The 18,655-nt window shown below is 30.8% G+C and overlaps 1 protein-coding gene across 2 annotated transcripts in view; it reads left to right on the forward strand.

Annotated features, from left to right (window-relative positions):
• The window catches only part of LOC106464692 (cyclic AMP receptor-like protein A), a 41,704-nt gene that overhangs the window by 17,901 nt on the left and 5,148 nt on the right, over positions 1–18,655 (forward strand). The window contains exons 6-13 of one of the 2 annotated variants that reach the window (XM_013924849.2): positions 3,629–3,716; positions 4,182–4,271; positions 5,388–5,426; positions 6,906–6,984; positions 9,651–9,698; positions 10,158–10,240; positions 10,988–11,061; positions 13,344–13,414. In XM_013924849.2, the coding sequence (XP_013780303.1) occupies positions 3,629–3,716; positions 4,182–4,271; positions 5,388–5,426; positions 6,906–6,984; positions 9,651–9,698; positions 10,158–10,240; positions 10,988–11,061; positions 13,344–13,414 (572 nt within the window). The remainder of the gene's footprint in view (positions 1–3,628; positions 3,717–4,181; positions 4,272–5,387; positions 5,427–6,905; positions 6,985–9,650; positions 9,699–10,157; positions 10,241–10,987; positions 11,062–13,343; positions 13,415–18,655) is intronic. The other variant, XM_022392459.1, reaches the window with a different exon arrangement.

Below are 18,655 nucleotides of genomic sequence, written 5' to 3' on the forward strand. Positions count from 1 at the left end.
TGGAGTGTAAGCTGCGTTACGATGCCTCCAAACACGGGTTCGACCATCAGTTACGTGCATCTTTACCACCTTTCGCTGTCTGCTCAATTTTTTTCTTTATAATGTGAGTGAGACGGGCAAAGTTGAGGTTAAACTGGATAGATGGGGCACCTCCAATGCAATTTGGGACTTACTTCTGCCAGTACCTCTTAAAAACTAGGGTACATTACATGATGACCCACCTTATGATTTGTGCCTCGGTGTTGAATGTTTGTATTGTGGCTGTGTTTTTTTTTCTCCCATGAATTTATATTTAATTATATTTCATCTACGGTTTGGATATGCTGCATAACGTTCATGCTATCCGTCCTTATGATGTGTTCTCTTCTTTAGTTTTTAGCTTTTCCAAATAAATATATATTTTCACACAATATATTACAAAATTAAAAAGAAATTAATAGTGAGTATATTATGATAATGTCAACAAATTGCAATTACAAATCAGTTAAATGTTTACAGAAACAACAAAAAATAAATTACTTAACACACACAATTATTGTAACACTGTAAAATGCTTTTTCAACAATGATTACACAAAACTATAGCATCACAAATGTAATCATACAAAGTCAAAAAATATATAGTCAAAAAATACAAAATGACAGCATAATTATAAACACAAAGTGAGCCAGCCTACATAAAAAATGAATTGTATACACATTTACATAGGCCTATTAAATAAAATAAAAAGTACACAACATGGTAAAACATACAGTAATCTTCTCTGAACAACTAAAATAGAGTACACACACAGAAAACGAATGAAATAAACTCTTTACAGTAAATCACAAAATCAGAAATGCGAAACACGATACCAAAATATACAACATTGGAAATGTCCAATGATCATTCCCTAAATAATGCCTACATCCATAGATAAACAAACTATGAGAAAAAAATGCAGATACCTATAATTTACAACATCTACAAATACAGTTTACATCAACACAGAAAGTATACAAATATACTCTTCAACAGCAACTCTATCAGCAAACTTTTTAAAGTAATACTTAACTGAATGCAATGGTGACACAAGTGATATCTCAGGCCCAAACCAAGGTTTTCCTCATCTGTGTCATCTCCACACAGTGGACAGGCTTCTTCTTCTAGTCAAGAGAGCAATGTGCTCTTCTAATGCAACTGGTTCTCCTCTTGGTTGTATAGGTCTGATGCCTGGGTCTACTTTGCAGCTATCTCCAGGCAGTGCTTCTTCAGCTGTGAAATCTATTGTAAGATGAGCTGTACAGTGATTGTAGTAGTTGGGGTAATTGGTAGGTTGAGCCTTTGTTGTAACTCTTGGGTTTCCATCAGAATCAGTGGCTCGACTGCCATTGAAATGGAGGCTCCCCTCGATTGCTTCAAACTTTCTCACTGCAGACAGTTTGGTGTTGAGGCTAGTTTTGGTATCTGTTCAGTTGTGGTGCTGCTGGTCGTTGTTCTTAAGAAGACTTCAGCTGCAGGAATGTTTATTTTGGATTCTGAATTTAGTGGTCCTGTTGGAAGTGAGCACACAGCTTATGGCACTTTTTCAAGGTGGTTAAGTACCCACCTTATAGTAATCAATTACATGGTAATGCAACATTTACCCAGAGCAACTAGCACTATCCACGTGACTGATCTTTCTCATTCAATGATAGTGGAAGCCATTGGAGGACACTGCTGCTGACATTCATATGGAAAGTGCAGCTTTACAGCCATAACCTCATGAACAGATCAGGTGTTATATCTAGGGTATGACAAAGAACAAAGATGGCTAGAATGAAAACAACATAATGACTTTCATGACCACATGCTCTATGAAAACTGACTACTTTAAGAAAATTCTTTATTAAAATAAGAAGATATATAATGCATGATATGTGTCAGATATAAAAGATTGTTTAATGCAGTAGTATTAATTAATTAATTTTGTGTTTGAAATTCATTGATGTCGAGGCTATCGAACGTTGTGCTTGAAATTTATTGATATTGAGGCTATGGAAATTTCTAGAAGGCCTAAGTGATAGCTGTATAAATAGTTGTGACCAGATGAGCGGAGACAGAGAGTAAAAGTAAAGTCACGTAAAAGAAAAGTTTGATCAGAGAAAAGTTAGAAAAAGTAAAGTTAATCATTGTGGGAGTGAATGGCCTAATGGTTGATATGTTAGAGCAAAATTAACAGTTTGAAAGAGATAAGGAGAATAATTTGTCTTGTCAAAGGGTGTTCTAAACTAATTGAACCCGCCTGTGTGGACTTTGACAAAAGCAGATGTTTATTGGAAGTACAAAGAGTAGACAGTATTGGAAGTACGAAAAGCAGACGATTATTGGTAGTTCAAGATACAACTGCGGTAACTTACATAAGTGAATTATACACAGATACTATTGTGATAGAAATAGATAAAAATAGTTTGGCTTGTCAACTGAATTCTAAAGCAATTGAATTGGCCTAAGTGGACTTTTGACATGAAAGAGAACTATATAATGTTTAAGATACAACTATGATCTCCATAGTGTAAAGAATTTTGTATGCAAGTTTAACTTGTTTTGAATATATATATTATTTTAAAAACAAGTGGAGTGTATGCTGTTTGTTCATTGTCAAACTTATTGCTAACAAGTCACAGACACCTGCTGTAGAAGAGTCCTTAGCCCAACACATCCATATATTTATATTAATATATATATAAGTTATGGTAATAATGAATCCTCTTTATTGCCATGAAATCATGATATAAACATCCATTATGAAAATACACAATAGAAAAATTACAATAAAATTCACTGCAGCAATATACTGAAATCTGAAGTAGTATTGCAATACTGATCAAAATACTTCATTCTACTTCAAAAGCATTCATAAAAGTACTTAAGAATTACTACAGATTTTTTAAATACCATAGCACTTACTTTAAAAAATATTGTAATATTGCACTAATGAATTACTACTGTAACAATCACTGTAATTTTATTTCTGTTTATAATTAATTTATAAAGTTGTGGTACACAAGCATACTGTCAGAAACATACTTTTTTGTAGTACAGTGAACTTGCCAATTTGGAATGTGTTCAGTACAAGAAAACATTTATCTATAAGAGTTTTTAAAGAAAACTTGGCTAAACTTGTGTTTGTCGTTGTAATTAACACTTAAAAAGTGGTTTTAAGGAAATTCTTTTGTACAAAGTTCAAGCAACTGGCATGGGTGAATCCATCCAACAAATGTTCCATGTGTATGTCTGGGTAGGAAAAAAATTATTTGTCAGTTTGTTTTTCCTACAGTTCACTTCAACTTAATGTATATATATATATATATATATTGGATGTTTTAAACTATGATCCATGTCTCATACAAAAAACTGAAATTTTTACTTGAAGTTTACAAATATAAAGATAATTGATTTATGGTTATCAGAAATTACTTCTGAAAATGTTAAAGTTGGTTATATAGCTATGCTGAGAAAAAAGAGAGAGAGAAGAATTTTTGTTTCATTATATATATATATATATAACTCCTTATAGAACATGTTAATTAATTTTGAAATACTATAATCAAAATATTTTCAGAGTATCAGTAATTGGTTTCACTTTTTTTTTAATTTCTTGGATTAGAATGGGTTGTACTTTTGTGGGTATGCTGTATCACTGTTAATCTTTTGTTCAATGGAATCCTGACGAGAAGAACAGATCATTTTGAATGGTAAGTAATGTGTGAACATTACCTGGCACTTTACCATTTGTTGAATTCAAGTTTATTTTTCCCTGAAAGATACCACTTTATCTGCCAGTTAATATATTATAGTATCACCAACAATTAATACTATAATTGAATTGAATTACTATGTAGTCAGAGAAAAAACAAAGTAATGAATAAAAAAGCAAATTATTCTTTCACAATATTACTGCGAAGCATAATGTCGGATATAAACATTTAAAAAGATAATTGTTTCAGTGCATATAACGTTTTAACTTTAATGTTTGATTTACTTTTTTACAGAAGGTGTATAGTTTCAAAATGTTTAGATTTCTTTCCTGTAATGAATTATACACATTGTTTGCATTGCTCTTATATTTTTTACAACATTGCTTGTTAGAATTATTGGGTTTATTTATATATTATGCAACCTTAAGCTTCATTCAGTTTGAGTCATATTTTTTAATATAGGTTGTATCACGTCATATGTTGGTGCATTCCATTAGTGATATCATGCTTTCCATTTATCAATAATAGTTATGGATATGCTGGAGCTTGGTGGTAAGTATATCTTTTTTTTTTTTTACTTATAATTTGTTTTATATAAGTTGTAGTTGTTCTTTAAAAAAGTGTCACTTATCAGTTATTAAACAAAACCTTTTTTTGTCAGCAATGTATTAATAGGCATTATTAATGAAAATATTTACTAAATTGATAAGTTTTAAGTTTTTTGATTTGTCGAAGTGAAATATGATTAGTAAAAACACACTTGCAATACTTTTCCATAGTCATACATTGATAAACTGTATGCCAGCGTGAAAACAGTTGTAATGTGTGTAAAGCATAATGAATTCACCATCTAGTTTCTGCTGTTTGTTGTTTGTGACTCCCATATGTATTGCTTCTATGTTTCAATAGTTATTTCCATTACAGTATCTGTATATGAAATATATATATATGTATATGTAATGTAAATATAAGGCATAACCTGTCTTAAAATGAACTTTTTGTACAAAGTATGAAAACTAGGTAAGTAGAGTAGCTGGTCAGTATGTATTTGAATGTTATGTATTTAACTTAAATTGTATTGTAAGTTTAGTATAATAAAGCACATTTTAAAGCACACTATTTCTTCTTGAAAAAGGTTATATACATGGAATATATCATCTAAGAAAGATATCTATATTGTTGAAACCTAACATTTGTGTAGATGAAATATGTTGTGGTGAGGTATACTTTTTTCATTGAAATACTTGAAGGTTAATAGCAGTAGTATATAAATGTGTATATATATTGTGGTGTGACATATAACTTTGAAAAAACAGTAAAAACAAGAGAGTTGACATATAATTCACACAAAAAAGTATATGAATGATAAGATACAGGGTAGCAATTGGTTGTGTACAAGTCAGAACTGCTAAAAATCCATGAAAGTGCTCTAAAATTTGTGCATTAAAATGCAATATCTTTAGTTTTTCCAGTGTGTTTGAAACATTGTCAAAAGTTGTAAATTATATATCAGCATTTGCTGAAATTATTTAAAGACATTTCTGTAATGATACATTTAAAATAAGAATGTAACAAAATATATCAGATACAGAATTTTTCAAGATTATTACTTTTAATTTTTTTCAGATTTTATTTGTTTATTGTTGAAACTTAATTAAAATATTTCAGCTGGATTCAACCCCAGTTCCCTTATTGGAGATTTGGCATGTAAGTTTGTGTTTCAAATTTTTGTATTTCTTTAATGAAAACCACCACTTAGAAATTAGGTAAAATGTAGGAACAGGTAACTCAGCATATTTACAACAATATCACAATTCATCTAATTTTTCAATTCTGTGTGTGTGTGCCAATGGAAATTTCAAAAATTACCTGTCAGTTTGCTTCAGTATTTTAGATTGAATTAAATGTTATTTCAAAATTCATTATCAATGTATACTTCACAAAATAATTCAGAGATATTTGGAATTAACATTATTTAGCTACAAGAAAACAAAATTGTTGTTATAAAATGACATTAGTCGCACTTTCAGCATTTCTATTCTCCCCATCCAAAAATGTTTGGAAGAGATTTAACAGTAATGTTGTACATCTCAAGACATCTACTTTATGCACGATAACTAGAATTCTAAACATCTTAATTTAACTGTACTTCTCAGGTCACTTGTCTTGTTCTACAGGATGTAAAGATCAGTTCATCCACTAGTGCTTATCACTAACCAAACCTTACTTCCATAACCATTGTGTGTGTCACATGCCTGTATGAAAATGAAGTAGGATCTGGTACCAGATCCTGTTCAAACGCATGTACATAAAACATTCTTCCATATGTCATTGGTTTATTCAATGTTGTCTTGACACCATTGTATGTGAATAGTTTTTTTTACCTTGATGGGAAGGGGGGGGGGGTTACGTAATGTCTAAGCATTGATTTGTAGTGCAGATATGTTGTTCAGTTATGGAGCAGGTACCCTACAATTATGGTTGACACTTAAGTGATTGTCTGCTTATATGTGGATAATGGTCTGCTCTGTCCACATATTCGTGCAGATGGGCTTTTGGTTTGGAAGTGGTTCCATATTATGCTAGTGGCATATTAAGATACATAGACAAATCACAACATGAGTGAAACATTCAGATGTCCTTTTTGAGGCCTAGCCATGGTTCATTAACAAACTGGGAACATATTCTTCTGTATGATTCACTTGAAAGTAACAAGTGAAACAGAATTCTGTGATTCCATTTTATGTAGCATAGGTTGAATGACCATTTGCATTTTAGACCCCATGGCTAATAATCAGATGTCTTATTTACATAAAAATGAACTGGGAGTTGAAATTATTCTACCAATAGTATTGCCTTGTCCATAACTGTAATATTATATATTCTAATTATAATTTATTTGTTTTAAATAGTATAAGTGTGCTTTCTTGTTTGTTTTAATCTTTCTGCTTCACTTATTATTTAAAAAAATGTTTTCTTTAGACTGTAAAAACCACTTTCCTTTGTGTGAAGCTAAGCTACTGATATAAAATTTTATTTTCAAAACTGTAGTACTTCACAAAATTCTTTAAGTTACTAAAGGAAATGTTTTGTTAGTTTCTATGACAACAGTAATTTTCAGCATAAATAATTGAATAGTGTGAAAACTCTTATCAAGGGTTTCATAAATTACTTCTTTATCCACAGTTGGTATGGGCCACTGTTTGTGATCATTGGTCTGCTTTTTGTGTGCTACTTGTATCTTACAATACATCTAAGAAGAAAGGTATGTAGATTGTAATAAATATTTTTTTTCCTATTTTTGCATAATTCATGAGTAATTGTTAAATGTTTATATGTTTTTTATGTCATCTTTAAGTAAAAAATCTTTGAAGATTATGTTCTAAGTTTGTTATTTTCATTAAAACAAACGCAAGTTGCATTGTAGCGTGCAATACATCTGTTTCTCAACCACTGACCGGCACCAGTCCATGACAACTACTTGCAAGTCTATGGAATTTACACAAAAACAAGCAGAAGATTCACATGTAAATCATAATGATTTTTATTGTACTTGCATTTCAGTGGTCCACAACAGTTTAGGATAGCAGCAATCTGGTCTCGGATATTGAAAAGTTTAACATATGCTGCACTACATGGGAAAATGAGTATGAATTCTGTCTTTTCACCCCAGAAAGCTCTATAGGAGTGAGGCTTAATCATAGTATAATATATTGTAATGCTTCCCCTCATATATCTTCATTGCTTTGTGTTATTGGTAACTCCAAACAGTTGAATTCATGAAATAATTAAATAAAGCCTATTCCATGTTATTGGATTAACCCTCCTTTGTCCCCACAAATTGACTGAAATGATTAAAACAGTTGACTTGATTAGAGTAAAGAAAGGGGATGGTTTATTGTAAGAAAAATTTAACAGTTATAAATAGTATATATAAATTTTGGTGCTATTTTGTCTGTGTTTACTAGGCTTTTGATCTAGTTGTTTCTCTATTAACTTCCAATTAAAACCACTTGAAGCAATTACACCATAAGTTCAGTAAAGTGCTTTGTTAATAAAATTAGACTGGTATAATTTCCAGTTCAGTAATAACCTTGAATTACTGGTAATTGCTGTATAATTCATTTGGAAATTTTTCTTTTCCTCACTAAAACTTGTAATTTCAGTGAAGAAAAGAAAGAATTTGTGACTGATTTTGAGGTATTATCTGTTATCTAATTTAATGGTCCTTCTGCAGTAGACTGTAGTTTTTCTGAATCATGACTCTTCAGTATTGCTTGGGAGAGCAAACAAAAAGATAAAGAGGCCTCCATATAGTGGTGGAATGCAACAATTTGTAGTACTCGAGGTAAAAGACTTTACAACACCAAATCCTACAAATCAAAGTAACTCATCAATCAGTTTACAGTAAGAATGAGCTCCTATGTATTTTGTTTGTTTTATAACCAATCCAGATTTTTCTATCTTTCAAACTGACAAATACCACATATACATGAGTGGTATATCTACCAGCAAATGGTAAGCTTATTTAGTATGCACCATTATTATTTGTAATGCATTTTTTATGTTAGAAAAACTTACTTGGATATGCATCTTATCTGGAGCAATGCTTTATTACAAATATTCATTCCCATTTCACTACTAATAATAGCATTAACTATATTCACATATTGTTCATTTCAGCCTTTTATCCCGATAGTTTTGGATGAGTATAATTTGTTTTTAGTTTTAATTTACTTTTTTCTTTTTACATCTAGGCCCATGTAATGTGCAAAAAGAGTATTTCTTATTAATAGATTTGTAGGTGACTTTCTGTTTGTATTAAAACAGCATATAATTTTGATTTACAAAATGGGAAGATATATGTATAGTAATTAGATGACAATGAAGCCATTTCATAATTGTAATTTGAGCACTTAAAAAGAATGGAAATGCTTCTTAAAAATTTCACAGCATTAGTATAGAATTGATTTTCTGAAAATAGTAGTAATGATTATCTGTGGTTTTAAATGCTTTTTTTTTTAAAGAAAGCAAGCATTGTCTTTCTTTCATTGAACTTGTGGTAATTTAAGTGTCTTTATTTTTTTGTAGAATCTTGAATTTTATCAGATAAGCATTACTGTAATAGTCAAGTTAATTACTCTGAAAAAAACTTATTGTTTCGTTATGTTTTTGTTTTATATGATTCAAACTTTAGATTTAAAAAAGATCATAGTAGATTTGATAAGAGCTGGACAATTAACTTGATTAATCAATTTAATTGATTACCTATGAGCATCAATTAGTGTCACATGATATAATCAGTTAATGTCACAAAAATAATCAACTAATTGAAATTAGTGTTTACAATTACTACTGTTTCAGTTTTTCCAAATATTTAGTAATTGAAATATTGCCACTATGAGTTGCATTATTATTTTTGATTAATTCAAGTTTGTTTAACTTAATCAATTAGTACCATGATTCACAAAAATAATCAACTAATTGAAAGTAGGGTTTCTGATTATCAATATTTTTTAATAATTCAAGTAGCTGAAATGTTGCCATTAGATTTTTTGTTTGTTAAGCACAAAACTACATAATGGACTATCTATGTTCTACCCACCATGGGTATCAAAACCTGATTTGTAATGTTATATATATATATATAAATATATTTATTTTTTTCACTGATTCCTTGGGAATAATCAATTACTTGAATGTAGCACATTAATGAGCCCGACAATTAATCAATTAGCATATACCACTAATTGCCCAGCTCTAGATTTGATCTTTTCTGCCTTCATTTTGTCATCAGCATTTATTATATGATATTTTAAATCTTAGGCACTCTACTAAATATATAAAAAGTGGAAATAATGGAAACTTTGTACAGTTTAACCCAAACTTAATTTATGTAATTTTTGGCTTGTATGGGATTTTCCTTTTCAGGTAAAAAGCTGGGAAGGTCTTTATAACCCAGAACTGGAAAGGACAAAAGTGAGTAACAATTAGCTGAACTTTTAGGTTCTTCATGTTAAGTTGAGTATGTGTTTATATATGTTTAATAGGTTTTCAAAATAACTGACAGAAAAGCCCAAGTTTTTTATCACCCTTTTTTTCACCCCCTTGGCAATTGCCATTATCAGTATTAAAACTAAATTTCCTTTATTAAATAATTGTTAAAAGTAGATCTAACTTATCAGGTTTGAAAATTCACATATTACATATTTTACTTGATACAACAAGTGACAAATAACAAATTATGTCATATATGAATTAGTTTTACAGTAAAAAGTTGCTTTCCTATTGTACTTAACATGTTTTTGTAACTTCTGCTATTATAGTGTAAAATAGTACTGTTTTTTATTCATTTACGGTTCACAGCTATAAAGTTCTGTTGTTGGGTTGCTCCTATATGTTATATGTTGTACCTTTTTCTCATTCAATAAAATGAAGGAAGTTCTTCGACAACAGATTAGACCCCTCCAATGGTATCCACTGATCTATTTGTCTTTGTCAGTTTTTCCACTGATACATAGGTAAGTTGTGATAGGTCTTATTCAAGAAGCACTGGTAATGTAAGAATTATTTTTGGCCATATTGTCAAATATATATATTTTATTGAACAGTGCTGCAAAAATACACTTTGACATGATTAATACTTGAAGGCCATTGTTAGTTTATGGATGAAATAACTTTTTTTTTAAATCATTTAGTTTAATAATATGATATCACATCACCTCTTACTTCTGAAACAAATTTATTGATAATATGAAGGTACAGCTAGTCAGTTGTTTCTCAATATACTGAATCAGAAATAGTTTATATTTTTAATTTCTTGTTTTCTGGAAACTCTCTTGTTTGAAGTTTATTTTATGTTTTCATAACTATTTTTATAACAATGTATATATTTGTAGTCCTTCGTGTGCACAGAACATTCAAATAAAAACTTTGATAAATGATCAACTGGAATTTCAGGTTTAATTTTTTAAATCTGTAGTGTTAGCACTGCTAAGTAATAAGCAGTTTAGATTGCTTTATTCAGGTCATTTGTGCAAATTATAAATATTTATTTATTTATTTTGTTGTCTTAATAAGAACATTTATTCATGTTTCAAACTGTATATTTTGCCTGTGTTAAGTTATTAAATCATAATTATAAATTCTTTGAATTCTGTTACTTGATATTAAAAGTTTCTTGTCTGTTAAGCAGTAAAATGATACTGCAATATTAAAACATAGAGGATATATACATATTTACATATAAATTAACTGTCTTCTTACAGAATCCAAAATGCCATCAGTCATGAAAATGTATTTGGTTTAATGCTGCTACATATACTATTTGCCCCTCTGCCAGGTAGATAAAACATTCTTTATATGATTATAAAATGTATATCTTAAAATATCTATTATGATGTTTAAATAAGTACTTTGTACATATTCATAAAAAATCAATAATAATAATGCATGAACATAATGCACAAATGACTAAAGAATTTACAAAATATAGAAATATGACGGGTTTCAACAGACCAAGTTTGTCATTCTCAAGAAATTGCACCCCCCAGTGGCACAGCAGTATGTCTGCTGACTTGCAATGCTAGAAAGCGGGTTTCGATACTCATGGTGGGCAGAGCACAAATAGCCCATTGTGTAACTTTGAGCTTAATTACAAACAAATAAAATCAAGAGACGGAGTAAAACTGTTCCATCCCTTTAGATTTGAATATCTTGGCCTGTTGAAACTAGTCAGATTTTTTTTGTTTTGTTAATTCTTTAATCACTTGTGCATTATTATGCTTATGTATTATTAATGCTTTTTTTTATTATGCTGCTGTTGTCTCTGCGTGTATTTCTCAGTTATGTTTGGTGTGTTTTTTCAATAATAACTATGCCCTTAATAATAACTTAACCCTTAATTTATTCAACTGATTTCATACAAGTTGGGTCCATGTATTGCATCTTACTTAATGATTTTATATTTAAGCATGATTCAGCATAATAAAAAAACTGACCAAAACAATTGAGTGAAATCACTCAATTTTCTGTCTGAAACACATAAGGGACCCCCAACAGTAATTAAGAAGGTTAATGAAAGGTTGATGGTATTTTTGTTTAAATGTTTTTATGTGGCCCTCTTTTAAGGCTCTCTGTCCAACAAAGTCATGGACTCACAAGTAGTTTGGTGCATAAATAGTTAAAAAAAAAGGTGTTTAAACAACATATAGGTTCCATAAAGTGACCTATGTTGGTAACACAAGGTTAAAGAAGTATGTTTGTCTTAATTCTTTTCTCATAAAGTAATATGAGTTACCTGACTATCATACAAAGTTCATAGTCACTCGAAAGCCTCCATTGGCTCAGCAGTAAGTTTGAGGGTGCAAAACAGCACAGATAGTCCATTATGTAGCTTTGTGCTTAAAAACACACAAATAAACAAACTATTCAAGAAATATACTGTTATTAACCAGTGAACAGTAAGATGATTTTTATTAAGGATACAGTTTTTGTTCATATTAACTGTTTTTAATTCTCAAAAATATATAAGGGAAATCTATACAATATGTTGTTTGTTATATTTTTAATATTTTATAAGCCCTATGGAAAATATAAACTTTGTAAAAAAATTTGTTATAAAGCATTCCTAAGTTAAAACGTTTTGGCTAACTACCTTCAGATTAAGAATAATACCTGTTCACAATATGAAATTTTTGTTAAGCTTTAATCAGTTTAAAACTAAGTGTTATCTGGAAGTCAACTCAAAAAATGAGGAACTATTTTTTTTAATGGTTTTAGAAGTTATCATATCTAAGGGCCTCCTTTAAAAGTATAATAACTATGTAGACAAATTAATGCAAACACAAATATTACTGAACTTTTTTTTTTGAGGCCCTTAGTCATGTTCAGAGTGAAACCAGAAACATTGTTTTAACTGAGGAACTTTTCAAGACACCAGAAATTGTAGAGCATATCATATGGAAGGTATATGTGTTTCTTTTGAAATTAATATGTGAATAAAATATTATACTATAAAGATAAGAATTGTTTAAAATATGGTTGTTTTTTGTTACCTAATTTGTGTAGATTGTGTAGTTACAAGTTAGCCACAGCATTTGATGTAGCAAAACTATAACTTGGTTTTATAAGTCAAATTTGAATTGTTCTTTATAATATATGTATTCTCTGTTTTCATGAAAACAACTTCTCCAATTTTTAAGCATAATAACCCACTTTCAGATGCTTTTTTTTGTCTTTCAAGTTGTGAGGTCATGCCTCTTTCATTCATTTTGTTAACTAATATATATGATATTGTTTTGCAGATCGTAGGTTTGTGGGTAATTTTATTTTAACTTTCTGTTTCATCATACATTAAGTATACTTATTTAAAAGAATATGAATGTTGCTACTGTAGACACAAGGTGAGGTTTGTAATATTTCTGAATGTAGCATAATCAACCTTTGTGTTTATTTAAATACTAAAGTATATCATTGTGAAACTACTGATTTAAATATAATTTCATCAGTGATTTAATTATTATTTTTTTTATCTGTTGATCATATTGAAATTATGGATTTTGAGAGGATATTTTATCCCTGCTTTCTTTGTGATATTCTTTAATAAATTTCTTTGTTTTCCAGGGACTGTTAATGCCATAGTGTTTACTTTAGATAGAGAAACTACATCTCGACTTAGCTGGATTCAAGTGAAGGTACTTGTACAATATAGAAATATTAGAATTTGTACTATTATTGATAGCAAACAGTTTTAGTAAGATTAAAAGAAATATTGATAGTATTTTTGTTTACATATTTTGTGTGTGTGAACCCTCTTTTTGGGGGCCCTCCAACCCACAATGTAATGAACTCACAAGTAGTTTTGTGCCTAAATAGTTAAAAATAAAATGTTGAAACAACTTATAGGGTCCATAAACTACACCTCCAGTGGTAATTCAAGGATAAAGGAGTCTATTGGTCTTAATTCCTTTCTGATCAAGTAATTACTATCATCCAAAGTTCACAGTTGCTAATCTAGAAATCCCCCAACAGCTTAGTGATTAGTTTGAGGGTCAGTGTGTGGATGAGTTCAACTAAATAAAAATGGATTATTATAAAAAAAAATCATATTGAAATAAAAACATTTCCATCTCATGTTTTTTAGATATCCACAGATTTCTGTGTTTTGACATTATTTAAGTCTGTACATCTTAAGAAAGTTTCATTGAACTTAGAATTATTTATTAAAGAAATATATTTTTCTTGACCATACAAAATAACCCACCATAAGAAACTAAGATAACAAGTTTTGCTGATTGTAAAAATTGCACAATAGTCTGCTAGCATAAAGTACACTTAGACTAGACAACAATGAAGGACATAAGTTACATTTAGATATAAAGCAGCATCCATGTGTGTTCTATCATGAAGCAGCTGATTGTACATCTTGTTAGAATAAAATTTCTTGTAAGAGTGAATAAAATGCTCAAAACTGGTGTAAAGTATATCAAGACCATACAACAATAAAGAACATGACTTAAAATGAGATGTGTAGTAGCATTAGTTTGTTTATTTTGTAATAAAGTAGCCAGTCACACATCTCCTTAGAATAAGAGAATTTATGGTAAATGTAACCAAAATGTCTAAAGAGTACCGAAGTGCGATGTCACGTTACCATATCAATATGCACACTGGTTCTAAACAAGCTAAGTGTGGTTGGCTTCATAGGTACAAATGCATTAAAATGGTGCAGTTTTTTGTGCCTAGGTGCAATCATCAGTCAGAGTGAGAATGGTATTCAATTTTTATATTCCACAAAGAAGAAAAAGAAAGGAAAAGAAGGATTAAATTAATAAGGTTAAATTTCACCTGTAGTCATATGCTTGTATCCAAACGAGTCATGAATCTGTCTCCATCATGTTTACCAAAGGCATGACAGGCCAAACTAAGGCAATATAAGGTTTCACACTTTTCCCTGTCTACTGAACTTTTCTCAATATGAAGTAGGGTTATTTCATTCAGCATTATTAATAAATCTAGGCCTAGGATAATGCCTTTGCAAACACATGTATGACAATCAATATTTCAGTCTTATACGAGTTTCTTCCCTTCTCCCGCTTCATAAAGGATCAAGTGCAATAATAATAATAATTAATTAATAAATAGAATTGATGTTGCATCAGAGGTTTTATTTGAGTGTGTTTATTCATTCTCGAATAAGTTAAACAATTTCACGGTTTGGTGATATATTACCAATTTCTACTGTTTGTGAATAAATTATTCATTTAATAACAGATATGTTTGATAGATTATTCCGAGCAAAGAAAAAAAATGTAATGTGTTGGATAAGTTTATTTTTTCATTTCAAGGAATAATGAATTTAGAATATAATAGGTAAATTTTGAAGACATTTTTTCAAAATAATAATTTTTTATATTATGAATAAATTATTTTTGGGTTATTATAGTACATGTTGGAATTAAGCAGAAAATTATTCATTGTAATTATCAATAATAATAGTAATTGTATTATTATTATTGCTTTGATGGTGTTGAAAGTAATATATCTTACTATCTGTTTATCTGTATCTTATTTTCTGTTTTGCTAAGATTATATACTGGCTACATTTATATGCACCACGTGGACATTCACACCTAGAAGAACTGATTTCTCCATCTGTCAGGTGTGCCTGAAATATCAAAAACAAGATAGTAAATAACATGTTTGTTATATTTACACATGACTGCTTTGTCTATTGTCGTTTACTATGGTGGTTCGTTTTGTTTGCATTTTTGAAGTCGAAATCACTGAGTATTTATTTTTATATTCTCATCATACAATATGGGATCAACATTTACCCATTAAATAACATTAATTACCCATTCATCAAATAGCATACCTAGAACAAGTTTATGCAAAACTTCTTGTTCTGGACAATGAACGTAATACTTATTAGTTTGGCCTAAAAGTATATGCCCTTTACTGACTTTAACATTATACATCTTGTTCTTTATACTTGTGTGCACAGAGCCTTTTAGAACACCTTCTGCATACTGAAAATTCTCCATATGTCTTGACTGGTAGTGATTTTTTTCCCATCTTGATTGACTTTGATTCAGAATCAAAATAAACAGCAATTGCTGATATGCTCATCACAGCCATGCTGTTTCACTGTTACCTGAATGAACATTTGGTGTTTGTTTAGAACCAGTGGGAAAGGTGTGACATAAAAATGATGTCATCGCTTCGGCACTCTATTGTTTATGAAGATGGTTAAGGAAAAGGGTGACTATGAAAGTTGGAAAAAATGACGTATGGATGATTCTTGCTGAAAAAATATGAAATACATTTTAAGATGTAAAGATTGCTGAAATCAGTGAACCTCCAGCCAGATTTTCGGAAGATTGCACTTCTAATGAACTGGTCTTAGATTTTAACTTTTTTGACTTAAAAGTATGAAATATGTATAACAATGAAAAAATATCTTTATCATTTTGAACTTGTTGCATTAAAGTAACACTGACTCAAAGTAAATTTTATGAACTGTAACACTGATTCAAACTAAACTTTAGGAACTATAACCCTGATTCAAGTAAACTTCAGGAACTATAGCACTGATTCAATGGCCCGGCGTGGCCAGGTGGTTAGGGTGCTCGACTTGCAATCTGTGGGTCGCGGGTTCGGAATCCCCGTCACACCAAACATGCTCGCCCTTTTAGCCGTGGGGGCGTTATAATGTGACGGTCTATCCCACTATTCGTTGGTAAAAGAGTATCCCAAGAGTTGGCAGTGGGTGGTGATGACTAGCTGCCTTCCCTCTAGTCTTACACTGCTAAATTAGGGACGGCTAGAGCAGATAGCCCTCGTGTAGCTTTGCGCGAAATTCAAAACAGTCATAAATTTTGTGTTGGCTTATCATTTGACGATGGTATCAAGCTTCCGAACCTACTTTTCATTAGCAGATGATTATCATTGAAGTAGGCCTAATTTCTATAACCAAAATTATTTCGAATATATATAACCTACATAAGTACATATATATGCCTGTGTATACATATGTACTTGCACGTGCATATTTCATGCTTTAAAATTGATATAACCTAAAACTTAAGCTTGTTCTCCGGGAAGATTTTTTTTTCTTCTTCTCTAGACGAGGAAAGTCGACGTATGCGTGGATGGATGTGTGATTTTGCTCGGAGCGAATAACTCGAATTCTTGTTAATGTTCCTGTGTTGATGAGACAGCTGAGTTCTAACTGCCAATATTTATATTTACAGTTTTGACACAAGGAATAGTGAGCAAAATCATAAAATCCTTCAAAAAAGTAAAATGCCCTCCACATAAAATGTGTAGTAGCAAACAGAAAAGAATATTAAACTTACGTAGCCACTACGGATATTGTAGGGTAGATACACTCACGTACGCATGGGGGGGGGGGGGCTTTGAGGGGGATTTGGCCGAATTATCTATTTTTGTGATGTAAAAAAATATGCTTATATAGTTACAGCGCAACTGCTTGTGGTATTTAACGTTTTCTACATAGTCTACATTCTTCTGACGAAACATTAGCATTTTTTGGCTTGAAATAGTCGCATGCCCCCACACCCCAATAACATTAGCACAGTATGTGTTGGCTTTTGATCTCAGAAATTAGGACCTCCCCCTTTCAAACATTCTGCGTACGAGCCTGGTAGTTATAAAGATTTTCTACTTCCATGTGCCTGTAGTAGTTGAAGAGTCCAGCGTCACTCAGACGGTAACCAATTTTAATGAAACGAGTATTAACTTTTCTATTAAGTAAATAATAATAATAAGCATACAACTTTCCTGTATTTTTGGCTCCATGTTTTATTCTTCCATCTTTGCATTATTACTGATGTCATCTTTACCAGTAATGACATTATCACAGGAGTGATTTTTCCCGAATTGCTTCTTCAAGGTGACCTGTCGCTGCTTGTGGAAAATTTTGTTTGTTTGTTTGAAGTTAAGCACAAAGCTCCACAATGGGCTATCTATGCTCTGCCCATCACGGGTATCGAAACCCGGTTGCTAGCGTTGTAAGTCCGCAGACATACCGCTGTGGGGCTTGTGGAAATATTTCCTTTCTGTTTCGTTTCTCTGGAAAGATGATATAACATTTGTATTGTCTTGTATTAGTTGTGAAAGAGTGTGTTTTATCTGATTTTCCTTTTACAAAAACTGTTAATGTTAAATATTCAAAAGTGTAAGAAATTTAGATCTCATTTCTAGTACTTGTATTAACTAATAAAGATATTGAACAAAATACAGTTACTCCTTTATTTATGATTTTCAACATTTTGCTTTCTTGTGCTTATCTTTGCCTTTGAGGCCTGGCGTGACCTAGTCTGATATAAAACTATTACAATATTATTTGTCACAAGAATATAAGATGTGTTTGCTTTAATTAGGTCCGGGCTGATCTAGTTACATATTAGAAGGTCCAAGGTTCGAACTGCAATATTTCGTTAAATACACTCCGCACCTTCAGTTTTTGGGGCGATATACCTGTGACAGTTAACCCAGTTATTCAGTTAAGAGTCAACACACAGGCGGTGGGTACTGCTGACTGTTTACCCTTCCTCTGGATTGTAGTTCTAAATTATGGATAGCTTAGGGTTTCTCTTAAGTAGCTGTTTAACCCATATGTCGCATAAGGTGCCACTCAGATTTAAATTACTAAATAACAATGTTAAATATAATGAAATATAAGTGCTAAGTATAAATAATAGCTGTAATAAATTTTGAAGGACGAAATTGCAATAGTCTTAGTTACTTTTTAATATATCTTGAGTACCTCAGATCTTATATAAGACTGTTCTCTAATACTGTATTTTATCTATAGAGCTACAGCAGGATACGTTCCAACCACAAAAATCTGTTTCCTTACAGATTTGAACGACACAAAACAGACAAAAAAAAAAAACAACATAGGCGCG

The sequence above is a fragment of the Limulus polyphemus genome, unplaced genomic scaffold, assembly GCF_000517525.1.
Source record: "Limulus polyphemus unplaced genomic scaffold, Limulus_polyphemus-2.1.2 Scaffold1720, whole genome shotgun sequence".
NCBI lineage: Eukaryota > Metazoa > Arthropoda > Merostomata > Xiphosura > Limulidae > Limulus > Limulus polyphemus.